The sequence below is a fragment of the Rattus norvegicus genome, chromosome 14, assembly GCF_036323735.1.
Source record: "Rattus norvegicus strain BN/NHsdMcwi chromosome 14, GRCr8, whole genome shotgun sequence".
Classification (NCBI taxonomy): domain Eukaryota; kingdom Metazoa; phylum Chordata; class Mammalia; order Rodentia; family Muridae; genus Rattus; species Rattus norvegicus.
In genome coordinates this window covers 31158071-31172458 of record NC_086032.1, presented here as the reverse complement: position 1 = coordinate 31172458, position 14388 = coordinate 31158071, and the positions used below count along the sequence as shown (strand labels likewise).

Below are 14388 nucleotides of genomic sequence, written 5' to 3'. Positions count from 1 at the left end.
AACATTTGAAAAGTTTAAGGTTCTTGGCAGGAAGATTGTTACAGTATCCAAGAAGAGAAATAGATTATTTCCGTGGACTAAAGCAGTTTTATATAGGTCAAGTTTTGAGAAATATTGAGAAAATAGCTTTTAAAAAACTTCAAAATTTTATTTTTTGTGCATGTGTCTGCATGTGTGCTTGTGTTGTGTGTACCTGTGGAGGTCAGGAGAGGAAGTCAGATTCTCCGGTGCTGGGGTCATAGGCAGCTTTGAGTCCTGTCACGTGGGTTCTTGGAACCAAACTCTGGAAGTTTCTTCACCACTGAGCTATCTTTCTGGTTGCATATGTAGATTTTTTAAGACTCTGATTGAATAATTGAATGGTAGAAAACTCTGTAATGTATGGAAAATAGAACAGTTCTTCCTAGAAGTGGGTCATAAAGCTTTTAGTGAGGTGGTAACAGTTCGTTAGGCAGAGCAGGGTGAAGAAGCCGCTCTGATGGTTTCGTGGTCTGAGGTGTGAGAGGCCGCATGGCGTTGCCATAGCCGCACTAGTGACTGTATGGGAAAGGTGCTCGGAGCTTCCTTGAGAAGATGTTTTAGAGCAATTTCTGTTGGTGGTGGTGTGTTTACTATTTTGTAAGTGTGATGTAGATGAGTCCGTTTCAGTAATTCTGGAAACTGTAGAAGAAAGTTTAGAGATGCTAGTAGCACAGTGCAGGGAAAGGGGCTGTGTAAATATTACTTTGTTAATGTCCCGGGAGCATTTATAGTTAGTATTTGCATCTGTTAGATTCAGAGGCCTCCGCCTGGAGAAAGTGCTGGGATAAGTTCTGACTTAGTGGTGTCTTCTGTGGATAAAAGGGTATGAATTCCTATCATATACGTTAATATTTACTAGTACCAACTACTGTTCGCAGGCTAAGGGACAGCTAAGAATAAAATAATTGACAAAAGAAAATTGGGACCGGCTGGGGATTTAGCTCAGTGGTAGAGCGCTTGCCTAGCAAGCGCAAGGCCCTGTGTTCGGTCCTCAGCTCCGAAAAAAAAAAAAAAAAAATGAACCAGAAAATTGGGACCACTTTGATAGCTCACTGGGTACAGGTGCTTGCTGTCTAATCTGATGTGATCCCTGGCATCCATTGGGCAAAATAAGAGAATCGACTTCCACGAGTGGTTAATGTGGTTTCTTAGAAATATGTGTCACATGTGTACTCTCACTGCTAAATGGAAAGCAGTTAGATTATGGATATAAACAAGATTATCCAAGAAAAGTTAAAGACAAAGGTACTCGGGGTTTGCAGAAACTTTAACTCTGCCTCACTGTGATAATGTGCTTTGTGGGGTGGCTTTTGAATATGCTCTTCCTTCTCTAGGTACTGAACCGCCTGACTTTTGCGTCTACTCTTTCTCACCTGCGTCGTTTAAACTCTCCTATTGGCAGAGATGGCAAGCTAGCAAAGCCGAGACAGTTGCATAATACATTGTGGGGGATGGTGTGTCCTGCTGAAACTCCAGAGGTAAGACACTAGGTAACGCCCAGGGTAACGGTGTGCTGACGACAACATTGATGGAGGCGGGAGAGGCATCTCTTTAGTGGTGTAGCCACAGGTGAAGTGTATATATGGCCACCTCGTGCCGTAACCAGCCCTCATGGAGCTCAGTGGGCCACCCAAAATAAGTCGGTTCCTAGTTGGAAAGAAGAAAGGGATTAGTGGAGTGAGAGGGAGGGAAGAGTGGGGAGAGAGGATCTAATATGATCAAGTACATCATGCAGTGACGGAGAGGTCGCTCGGGTTAGAGCACATGCTGCTTTTGCAGAAGGGCCACGTCAGGTCACGTTAGGCAGCCCACACCACTGTGACTCCACTCCAGGTGTTTCCATGTTCTCTTCCGGCTACTGTGCGCCTTGTGCTCATGTGCACACCACCTCCAAATTAAAAATAAACTTTAATGTCGATCTTTTACTCGTAAGAAAATATTATAGAGAAACGTATAAAAATGTCATAATGAAATGTGATTGATAATTGATAAGAATCTTTACAAAGTCTGCTAGTAGTTATATGTCACAATTACCTCAAGGAATTTTTTATTTACCTATATGTCATGGTTTAAAATTAAGATTTTTTTTTTTTTCCGGAGCTGGGGACTGAACCCAGGGCCTTGTGCTTGCTAGGCAAGTGCTCTGCCACTGAGCTAAATCCCCAACCCCTAAAATTAAGATTTTTAAATAACCTTTTTCTTGGAAAGTAATATGTATACCTTGAAGCCAAATGTAAATGTTTATAGAAGATAATTTTTATGGGCATGTTAAACTGATGTTAATAATTATGTGGCTTATTCGTAGGGCCATGCTGTAGGACTTGTGAAGAATTTAGCCCTGATGGCTTATATTTCAGTTGGATCTCAACCTTCTCCAATTTTGGAATTTTTGGAAGAATGGAGCATGGAAAACTTAGAGGAAATTTCCCCTGCAGCTATTGCCGAGTGTGTACAGATGCGCTTCTTTTAAACTTGTCTATGTTCAGATTGTAGTCAGTACAGCTGCTGAGTGAAGAATGCTTCTGCTTTTTCATACAGTGCAACCAAGATTTTTGTTAATGGCTGCTGGGTTGGAATCCATAAAGACCCGGAACAACTCATGAACACACTCAGGAAATTACGGCGTCAGATGGACATCATTGTATCCGAAGTAAGAGTTTCCTTTTTTCTTTTTTCTTGTCTTTACAGTGTGGATGGTTGGTTGAGTCCATGGTCTTACTCATATTAGGCAAATGCTCTTCCACTGAGCTCGATCTAATTCAGTAGGAAGAATCTAGGAGTAGCTTAACCGGAGTACTCCACGTGATGTGTAGGGAAGGCATAGGTTACTGAAGACTCTGCATCTCAGCATCTTCCTTTGAACTGGACTTCCCTGAAGTGTCAGTTATATCATCAGTAGTACAAACTTCGTGTTAAGGCATTGCCTGCCTTTTATTTATCTTTGAACAATTTTTAAAACAATTTTTAAAGCTTGCTTATTTATTTATCTATCTATTTATTTATTTGGTTTGTATGTGTGCACGTGCACATGTGGATGTTTGAGAAGAGCTATGGGGAGTCAGTTTTCTCTTCCTGTCAAGTTGGTTCTGGGGATTGAACCCAGGTCATCGGGCCTGAGGATAAGCACCTTTACCCACCAGGCCTTGATTTCACTTTTTTAAAAGCAATTTTATAGGGAAGTATGACCCAGTTTTTAATTTTCCAGCTTTTAGGAAATTAGTTTATTCTAGTTATTGATAAAATTATATATTAGAATAAGATAATTCACTGAAAATTGAGTTTCTTTTTTTGACTTCTTTTCATATAAGCACTTCAATTTCTGTAGTGCTATTATTCATAAATTTTACATTGCATATTTTCCCAAAATACATTTTTTATTTTCTAGGAATGTGTTTGTAGACCACTGCCATGCAGTAGAAATACCATACAATTAAAAATTTTTCAGTTGTCACATTAAAAAAGTAAAACAGAAATAAATGAAATAACTTTTTTTTTTTCTTCTTTTTTTCAGAGCTGGGGACCAAACCCAGGGCCTTGCGCTTGCTAGGCAAGCGCTCTACCACTGAGCTAAATCCCCAACTCCATGAAATAACTTTTAATTCTTTATTTTATTTGATTGATAGATCCCAAATGTTTACCAATGTAAAAGTGTTAGTGTATTGCTTTTTTAAAAGTATATTAGTATCTTTTTTTTTAATAGTGTTCAAGAGTGTTTAAAGATTTTATTTTATATACGTGAGTACACTGTCACTGTCTTCAGACACACCAGAAGAGGGCATCAGATCCCATTACAGATGGTTGTGAGCCACCATATAGTTGCTGGGAATTGAACTCAGGACCTCTGGAAGAGCATTCTGTGCTCTTAACCACTAAGCCATCTCTCCAGCCCCTATTAGAATCTTTTGAATCCATGAAATTTACTTTTGTAGCTCATTTCAATTCAGAATGGTCATATTTGAAGTACTCAGGAATCACCTGTGACTGGTAGCTAGCTGCTCTAGGTGGACTTTAAGCCATTTGTCTGCTTGGTGATAAAGTCAGGCTTTGGAGTAAATGGGAAAGTATGGACCAGACAGCAGTATCCCGACACGTCTTTTAAAAAAACCACAGTATTCTGGAGGCGGGATGATGGATCTGTGTGTTTAAGGGCAGCCCGCTTTGCATAAAGAGGTTCTAGACAGAGCTACATAGAGGGATCCTGTTTAAGAAGAGCCACTAGGGAGGTTACTGGAAGGTAGCCAGGATGAAATGTTTGTACTAAAGGATTGGGATTGTAGCTCAGTGGTAGAGCACTTGCCTAGCATAAGCCAGGCCCTGGGTTCATTCTCCAGTACTACAAGGACAGAGCCAAAAGAAGTAGTAAACATACAAATCTAAAATAAGAAAATTTTATGTACTTGTGTTTGTGGTACTGAAGAATGTTTTCTTCATTTTCACTTTGACTTGTATACTCTTCTAATGTTATTCAGTGGAATAATTAAGATTAAGTTAGATTTTTTTCCTACTCCTGAGTTTTACAGTTACATCTTTTTATAATAGATTAACTATGGTAGATTTATCTTTTTGCTTTGAGGGTTTTGTTTTTGCTTTTTTGTTTTCTCCCTGTGTCAGGGTTTCCCTGTCTGTCCTAGAACTCTCTCTGTACTTCAGGCTGGTCTTGAACTCAGAGATCTGTCTTTCCTCTGCCTCCTGAGTGCTGGGATTAAAGGTATGCTCCACCAGTACCTGGCGTATCTATTTTATTTGACGCTTGGGTCACCTTAAATGCAATAGTTTTATTTAGATTATTAATTGTTTTTGCAAGGGTACACTGTTGAAGAGCAAACCTAGAGACCCACACATGCTAGAGCCCTTCACAGCTTAGCTGTGTGTGTCCTTTTATTTTACATGGTAAATGTTTGCCTTAATGTGTGTATGTGCTCCATGTGTGTGCCTGGTGCCTGTGGAGGCCAGAAGGGGTTTCACATCTTCTAGACCTGGAGTGACAGATGGTTGTCAGTCACCATGTGGGTTCCTGAACTTGAGTCCTTTGCAGTAGTGGTCAGTGTCCTAACTGCTGGGCAACCTCCAGCGCAGTCTTACTGATTTGCCTATGCTGCTGTTAACCTAGGATCAACTGACCTCTCTGGTCAGCTTCCTGGATGACGGTATTATAGGGAACCCTACTAGGCCCAGCTACTTGTATTTTTAGCTGAATTATCATCATACCAGAAAAGAAAATCGTAAGATTGGTTTTTTTTTTTTTTTTTTTTGTCTTTTCTATCTAGGTTTCTATGATCAGAGATATCCGCGAGCGTGAGATTCGGATCTATACAGACGCAGGCCGTATTTGTAGACCACTTCTAATTGTGGAAAAGCAAAAGCTTCTTTTGAAGAAGAGACACATTGACCAGTTGAAAGAGAGAGAATATAACAACTACAGGTAAGATGGTGACTGAGAGAAAAATACGTGTAGTCAAAACCTGTGATGGAAAGTGTGCCATTTGTCTTCAGGGTAAGCCCAAGGTTGTACAGCCACTGTCACTGCCCAGTTTACGGTATCAGTGCTGGGAGGAATGCTACCATCTGTGGCCATATTTATTCTTCCTGGTTTTTGTTATTAGTTGTACAGTGGACTTGCGTGATTTGTATTGGTGTGAAAGTCTTTGGTGTGTTAAAATGTAATGGTAAATAACCTGTGTGGTGCGGAACATGTCCATATAATGGGACTAATATATTTTGGGGGGAACATTCTTGCCGTATAGGCCAGGCTGATGTGGAACACACAGTGAAATCCTTATTGCCTCAACTTCCTGAGTACAAAGAATATAGATAGTGTGCTACCACTCCTGGCATAAATAAGAAATATGCTAGAAAAAATGAGCTTGTTTTAAAATTTTACTCTAAATAATATCATAAGTATATTGTAAAATAACGTGTAGTAAAAGAGTGAGCATTCTCACTTCATATTTGCTGGTTTTGTCATAATTTTTTCATAATGTTCTTTTCACAAGTAAATATGAGTAATGGGTGGATATATGTATTCTACAAGACCTTATTCTGTTTTATCTACTTTCCATCCTTACTTCACAAGTATAGTTTTTTTTTTTTAAGAATTATTTATTTCATGTATGTGAGTACACTGTAGCTGTGTTCAGACACACCAGAAGAGGGGGGTATCGGATCCTATCCCCGAGCCACCATGTGGATGCTGGGAATTGAACTCAGTACCTCTGGAGGAGCAGCCAGTGCTCTTGTAACTATGAGCCCACAAGTATAGCTGTTTAAAACAAGGTGAATAGCAGCCTAATAGTGTATAGCCCGGCAGCCTTTTCACATTAACAGTCATGTCTGAATTCTTTCCTTGTTAGTACAAACACAAATGGAAGTAATTGTAAAGCAGTAGACTTTGTATTAAGTTATTTCATGACACTGAGTGAACTTTTTAGTTGGCAGGATCTGGTAGCCAGTGGGGTAGTAGAGTATATTGATACCCTGGAAGAAGAAACCGTGATGCTTGCAATGACTCCAGATGATTTGCAGGAGAAAGAAGTAGCTTATTGCTCCACCTATACCCACTGTGAGATTCACCCATCAATGATTCTTGGCGTCTGTGCATCTATTATTCCTTTTCCTGATCATAACCAGGTTGGTTGTAGTTCTGTCTTGTGATTTGTAAAGAATCGGGGAAGTAATCAGTACTAGGGATTAGTATGTCATCTCATCAGGGTGTGAGCACCTACAGACTCCGCTGTGTGACTTGTGTATTAGTCACTTTTCTGTCCCTGTGGTAATATGCCACGGCCAGAGGCAACTTAAAGATAGAAGTTTATTTTGGGTTCTGCTTCCAGAGGAGATAAGAGTCCATGCTGGAGGAGCAGAGGCAGGGGAATAGTAAGCAGTAATCCTTATCCCAAAGCATGAAGCAGAGAGCAGGGTGGGGGATAGCGCATGGCCCCTAAACTCAAAGCTGGTCCCCGTGATGTGCTTCTACTAGCAAGGCCACACTTCCTGAACCTCTGGGAACAGCACTGTTCCCTGGGAGCCAGGGTTCAAATCGCCGACTTGGGGGCATTTCCCATTCACCACCAGTTTTCTTGCTCCTGTTTTTGTTGAAAGCCATAGTGGTTATTACCTGTCTGAGAAATTCATTGTCTTTATTTTTTGTTTCTCCCGTTAGTCCCCTAGAAACACGTACCAGTCTGCTATGGGCAAGCAGGCTATGGGAGTTTATATCACCAACTTCCACGTTCGGATGGACACCTTGGCGCACGTTCTCTACTATCCTCAGAAGCCCCTTGTGACTACACGGTCTATGGAGTATCTCCGGTTTAGAGAACTGCCAGCAGGTATGCCAGCTGTCCTGCCATGCATAAGACACTTCAGTGAGAAGGGCTGGGGAAGATTAAAAACGCACACAACAGTGACCGCTTTGCAGACTTTAGAATGTGGGAAACACAAATGAAATTAAAAGGGTGAATGGATGTGTGCAAAGGGTGTTGTTAGGTGTAAAGTCCAATTGAAGTACACTGTCAAAATGATTGATTCCTCTTGGAAGGTAGAGCTGCTTTTATGGAGGAATGATATTGGTAAAGGAGATATTTGAATTTGAGCAAAGGCCTTCATTTGGGAGCCTGTGAGATGTGGGACTAGGTCATGCCAGTGTATGTGGCTATAGCATCATTATATGTGACTGAAGCTTGTTCTCATGGTGTGGAAAGAGCCTGAGCAATTTGGAGTATTATTTTAAAAGTGGAGGTTTGGAGTTGATGGCTCCCCCGAGAGGGAGAATCAGGTTTTGTTAAGGGTGTGGCTATTGGTACCTTACTTGAGTGAATGGCCCCACATCCATAAGTATATGTACAGCAGATATTGGATTCTATGGGTTATTAAAATATGATGTTACACTTTCAGCTTTTAAAAAAACCTCACTGATTTCCACAGTGGTTGTACCAGGGTGCACTCCTGATAACAGCAAATAGAGTTTCTCTTTCTCACATCCCCGTCTGCATTTTCTCCTGTGTTTTTTGAATAGCCCTTCTGACTGGAGCAGGAGGGAATCTCAGAGTGCTTGTAATCTCCATAATTCTGGTGTCTGGTGGTGTTCAACGCTCAGATGTTTACTAGTCATCGTATTTCTCTCTTTAAGAACTCCGTTCAGCTTGTGTCCTTAATGTTTAGTCTCTTTAGATCGGATTCAAATCCTCTGCTGAGTGTGGAGCTACAGAGATTTTCTCCTGTTCTTCCGTTTCTTCATTTGATTGACAGTTCCCTTTGCAGGGAATTATTGGCCAAATTTCCTGAGTGATTTCCTATTCAGAAAGCCACACTTAAGCTTATATGGTGAAGTGTACTCTCCACAGTTTTCCTGTAACAGTTTCTGAGTCTTATGTTGAGGTCCTTGAATTGTTTATTCCAATTTTGTGTGTGTGAATGTCTTGCCTGCGTGTATGTATCTGTACCATGAGCATGCAGTGCCCACAGAGGCTAGAGAAGGAATCAATTCTCTACTGCTAGCTGGACGTTAGCCAAACAGGATACAGAGGCTTCCAGATCTCTCGCAGTTCAAGGCCAACCTAGTTTACACATTGAGTACTAGATCATTCTGGCTTACACATTGAGTACTAGATCATTCTGTTTACACATTGAGTATTAGATCATTCTGGTTTACACATTGAGTACTAGATCATTCTGGTTTACATATCGAGTACTAGATCATTCTGGTTTACACATTGAGTACGAGATCATTCTGGTTTATACATTGAGTACTAGATCATTCTGGTTTACACATTGAGTACTAGATCATTCTGGTTTACAGGATGGACTCTGTTTTTAACAAAACGAATAAAAAATTAGGTAGCTGTAGTATGTGCCCTCTGTTTTGTTACTTTGGCCCTGCAGTATAATTTGAAGTCAGGCAGTATTTTTATGCTCAGGACTGCTTTTGCTGTCTGAGGTCTCTTGTGCTTGCTCTCTCTGTACCTGCAGAGTGGCACTAGGGGCTTTGTTGGCAGCTTTCCTTGGTAGGATACCCATCTCCAAGGGTTAATCCTTCTAATTCACGGACTGTGTGTGAGGTCTTTGTGTCTTCTAGTGTCGTACTCAGTTAGAATGTTTTCTAATGCTTTAGTTTACTGTAGTATTCTGTTACCAATCTTCCTTCTCCTCCTTCCTTTTTTTTTTTTTTTTTTTTTTTTTTTTTGAGAAAAGGTTTCTTGTAGCTCCAAGCTGGCTCACTATATACCCTAGGCTGACTTTCCTATTTACCCTTCCTTAGTGCTGGGAATACGACTTTGGGCTTCATAGTTCCTTACAATAAATCAATCTCTTGTTATTAGTTATAACTGTGCATGGGTGCCGTGCCATGCATATAGATCAGATGACAATTTTATGGAGTCAGTTCTTCCCATTTTACATAGGTTCTGGGCTCAGACTTAGTTTGACAGGCTTGTACAGCAAATGCTATAGTGTGGGCTCACCGTCTTCCTTTTTTTTCTTGTTCCCTCCCTTCCCCACCTGCCCCTTCTCTGCCTCCCACTCCCCCTTCTCCTCCTTCCCTATGCTGTTTAAAGATGGGATGGTCCTATGTTGCCCAGGCTGTTTTCATATTCCTGAGCTAATGTGGTCCTCATGCCTTTGCCTCCCCTGAGTGTCAGGTGATAGACCTTTGCCTCCACACCTAGCCTTATGTCAGCTAAAGTAGTTAGGGCAGCAGCTACTAAGGATTAATTGTGCCCTGGAAGATGGTGTCACACTGTGGTGGCATGGGGAGAGAGTGGCAGGGTGGAGTTGGTTTCATATTGAAAATTAAAAATTATGAGGCTAATTCACTTTGGGGCATATGTTCTTACCTTTGAGTCATGAGAATAATAAAGCTTGTTCTGTTTAAGGCACAGAGCTACATGGTTCATGTGATAGTAAGGACGGCTTCCCTGGGAATGACGGGTTCAGGTTAAGTTAGCAGCGCATTTGCCTCACACACAGCTTCAGGGAGGAGTAGACAGCAGCGATTTCCATGATACGACATCCAAGTGTTTGTGACAAATGATTGAAGAAAATGGGTTTCAATGAAAGGATAGGTTTCCCTGCTTCCCTGATGGTTCTTTACTGTGTGTTTTGAATGTGTTGTAGGAATCAACTCAATTGTGGCCATTGCATCATACACGGGCTATAATCAAGAAGACTCTGTTATCATGAATCGTTCAGCTGTGGATCGAGGCTTTTTCAGGTCAGCTTTTGGTCAAATTTGTTGAAATACAGATGTAGTGGGTTGCATTTTTTTTTTTTATAAAGTTTTTTAAGAATAAGCTCGACTGTGCGAATCCAGAAGCAGATCTGGCTGGCGGCCATGCAGCTACAGGCAGTGAGTCTTGTGCTTCTGGGTTGTAGATGTGATATTTTCTACTGTAAGCAAGTGTGTAATTGCATCTGGATAGTACAGAAACATCTAAGGAAGAAATTAAAAAACAGAAGTCTGAGGTAACTACTGGTAAAATTAGAATGTGTTTTATTTATATTCTTGTTCGTTTTTTGAGACAGTCTCACTATATAGTTCATGCTGGCCTTGAACTTACAATGTAGTCCAGGTTGGCTTTGACTTCGTGGTACTTTTTCACCTCAGTCTTCTGAGTAACTGGGATTACAAATGTGCACCACCACATTTGGCTTCCCGTTCTTCTCCTTTTTACTGACCACACAATTAATCTTAAACATGCAGCATAAGGCGGTTCTTTGAACCACGGGGATTTAGAGGGGAACTTTTTCTCCTTGTGTAATTCTAGAAAGCAGCACTAGGACTAAAGCGTGGACGTCACAGCTTCATGTAAAACTGCCTCTATGGGCATACTTGAGCAGATGAAGGGTGGCTGTGCTCTGGGCTGTTAGGAGGACTTCTGTCAGTAGGAGGATGGACTTAATTACCTAGGGCCCCCTGATCTCATGTGTGAATCAGATGCTATGTGCAAAGCCTATTTACAACTGAACCTTGACCCTAGAACATAGTGATCCTTGTGCCTGCTTTGTGTTTCACATTGCCTCTCAAATATCAGTTAAGCCAAACACCGTTGCTGTAAATCTAAGCCTTTTTTCTGAAAGAAAATTATGAATCACCTTTAGAACTCTGTTTTTAGGTCTGTTTTCTACCGATCATACAAAGAACAAGAGTCTAAAAAAGGATTTGATCAAGAAGAAGTGTTCGAGAAGCCTACACGTGAAACATGTCAGGGTAAGAGACAGTGACGTCTCGTGGGGTCCAGGAATTGCCACCGAAAGCATACAAATACTGAGTGGTTTATTGAGTGCACGCCTTGATACTGAATGCTCAAGAGCTGCAGAAAGGACTCAGGAGCCCAATTGCAGTACTAGTCTGCTCTCAGGGCAGGCTTCTTATAGGAAAAACCTGGTACGGGAGTTTAAAGGGCAAGGAGGGAGCAGTTGGCCTACTAAGCAAAGTATTGTCAGCTGACCTTCAAGCTGACTGGCTCTGAGGGAAGGTAAGGGGGATGGAGGATGGGTGGTGAACAGGCGAATTTCAGGACATTGAGATAACAGAACATGAGTATTATAATCATAACTTTGGGCTTCTTAGCATTCTTCAGTGTCAACCATGTAAACCACAGTGATCTCAGGGTAGGTGCAGGAAGAGCTGCTGGGTGATCAGCTCTGACTTAAGTCTTTTTAGAAGTAACAATTCATATTGACCTTTGATTCAATGGGCTCTATATAAAGCATTGTGGAATTTCTTTAAGATTAGCAGACCTCATACAGAACAAAACAGGGTATGTGGTCAGCATGTCCTTGAGCCAAGTCACTTCTCTGAGTCAGTGACTGGCAGGCATGTTACAGTAACAGTGTGGAATAGCTGGCAGGCATGAACAAAATGGACTCCTAATAGTATTGTGTGAAGGTGTAGTGTCCTCTGTTTCCCTAAGTTCTTTCTCTTACTGTATTCCCATTGGTTGGCTCTATGTAGCACTAAGTCAGTGTTTAGTGGAATTAAAATGCACTACTTGGCTGGGCAGTGGTGGTGGCATGTGCCTTTAGTCTCTGCACTTGGGAAGCTGAGGCAGGTGGATCTTTGAGTTCTAATCTCTGAGTTCAAGGCCAATCTGGTCTGTAGAGTGAGTTCTAGAACAATCAGGCTATACAGAGAAACCCTGTATTGGGAGTAGGGTGGGAGGTTAGCATAGTTCATGATTTCTGTGGGATAATGTATGTGTAGGACCCAGGCATTCTTCCTCATGTGACAGTGGCCACACACTATGGACTGTCTCTCTCCATAGAAACTGACTTCCCACTGTTCGGTTCCATTTTTTTGTTTGTTTGTTTGCTTTGTTTTTTGTTTTTCTTAGTAAATTTATTTTCTTTTTTAAAAATCATTTTTATTTTATGTGTATGAGTATTTTGCCTGTATATATGCCCAGTGACCTTGGAAGCCAGAAGAAGACATCTGATAGGAGTTACAGATGGTTATGAGCTGCCTTGTGGGTACTAGGAATTAAACCTGGGTCCTCTGGAAGAGCAGCTAGTGATCTTAACTGCTGAGCTATTTCCCCACCCCCAGTTTGAGACAAGGTCTTTGATTGGTAGCCTTTGCTGGCCTCAAACTCTTAGAGATCCATGTGCCTCTGCCTCCTGAGCTCTGGGATTAAGGGCATGTGCTACCATGCCCAGGTATAAACTATGATATCAGAGTGCAGAGTTTGGAATAAGGACAACAATGAACAATATTTGTGGAACAGAGTTATGTATTTAGTTTCTCATGTGTGTTGGGGGAGTTAAGTAGCATTTTAAATATTTTTCCTCAGTGTCATGTAAGGAAATTCCCCATCTGTTTCCACAGGCATGAGGCATGCCATTTATGACAAGTTGGACGATGATGGCTTGATAGCGCCAGGGGTCCGAGTGTCGGGAGACGATGTTATTATAGGCAAAACGGTCACCCTCCCTGAGAACGAGGATGAGCTGGAGAGCACCAACAGGCGCTACACCAAGAGGGACTGCAGCACCTTCCTCAGAACCAGTGAGACAGGCATTGTGGACCAGGTCATGGTCACTCTCAACCAGGAAGGATATAAATTTTGTAAAATAAGGGTGAGTGTGGCTTAATTCATGTAGATCATTTTAGAAAATAATTGCATTTCAGTTTCTAACCCATTTTTATGTGAAACCAGGTACGCTCTGTTAGAATTCCGCAGATCGGAGACAAATTTGCTAGCCGACATGGTCAGAAGGGTACTTGTGGTATTCAGTATAGACAAGAGGTAGGTGTCTTCAGTCTTTCTCTTGCCTAACTCAGAGTTGTATTGAAAGATTAATTAAAATTTCCTGTAACTTTTTTGTTGTTGAAATGTTAGTGTTTGTTAACCCATCATGTTGACAAAGAATTAGGGCATTCATATTTTTCTTTGGGCAGTATCAGGTCTGTCTAGCTTTGTCTATTAAGTTTTTTACACTTTTCTTTGTAGGACATGCCGTTCACTTGTGAAGGCATAACTCCTGACATCATCATAAACCCCCACGCCATCCCCTCTCGGATGACGATTGGTCACTTGATTGAATGTCTCCAAGGGAAGGTAAGATTTTGTCCTGAAAAACAATAGGTTCCAAGTTGATGTGTCTTTCATTTTGGTGAGCATTTCTCTGATCATTGAGCCAAGATAGTTGATTAAAAGCAAATATGATATTTTCCTGCTTTCAGATTGGTTATTCCACGTTTTCATCCTTTTTTATTTTTAAGCAATCTGGGTGGTTAGGGAGATAGCTTAGTAGATAGGGGGATTTCTGTGCAAGCGTGATGACCTGTTTATTCATTAAAGGGTCGTAATACCTGGGGCTGGGAAAATGTTAGCAAGCCTGCTGCCTGACTTCAGACCTGATCCCCATGCTGCAAGGACAGGAGTGATGCTGCACGCTGACTTCCGATCTCTGCGTAAATGAATTAAACATACAAAGAGTGTGTGTGAGAAGAGGCTGTAACCCAGTGCGTTGATGTATGAGACAGAAGAGTCACTGTGCTTGGCCCAGCTCCAGGTTCAGGGAGGAGAGACCTGTCTCAGGCGGTATGAGGACGATGGACCAAGAAACCTAATGCACTAGCTTTTGATTGTTGCTGTGATAGAACAACATAGGGAAGAAAGGGTTTATTTCATCCCACGGCTTACAGTCTTACCTGTCGTGAAGGGAAGTCAGGGCAGGAACTCAAGGCAGGAACTGAAACAGGCCATGCAGGATCCCGGTGCCCGGGGCTTGCCCGGTTTGTTGTCTGGTTGTCCCAGGACCCCACCTGCTCATGGATGGTAGCCCTCTAGTGCACTGAGCCCTCATTAGTATACCTACGCTAATCAGGACAGGTCCTCACAGAGCAGTCCACTGGCAGCTCCTCAGCTC

General features: G+C 41.7%; 1 protein-coding gene across 1 annotated transcript in view; it reads left to right on the top strand.

Annotated features, from left to right (window-relative positions):
- The window catches only part of Polr2b (RNA polymerase II subunit B), a 37689-nt gene that overhangs the window by 16764 nt on the left and 6537 nt on the right, over positions 1-14388 (top strand). Inside the window, exons 11-21 of the mRNA NM_001106002.1 lie at positions 1356-1499; positions 2327-2466; positions 2560-2671; positions 5289-5443; positions 6450-6648; positions 7181-7349; positions 10132-10228; positions 11130-11224; positions 12842-13092; positions 13173-13262; positions 13467-13574. Of these exons, the coding sequence (NP_001099472.1) occupies positions 1356-1499; positions 2327-2466; positions 2560-2671; positions 5289-5443; positions 6450-6648; positions 7181-7349; positions 10132-10228; positions 11130-11224; positions 12842-13092; positions 13173-13262; positions 13467-13574 (1560 nt within the window). The remainder of the gene's footprint in view (positions 1-1355; positions 1500-2326; positions 2467-2559; positions 2672-5288; positions 5444-6449; positions 6649-7180; positions 7350-10131; positions 10229-11129; positions 11225-12841; positions 13093-13172; positions 13263-13466; positions 13575-14388) is intronic.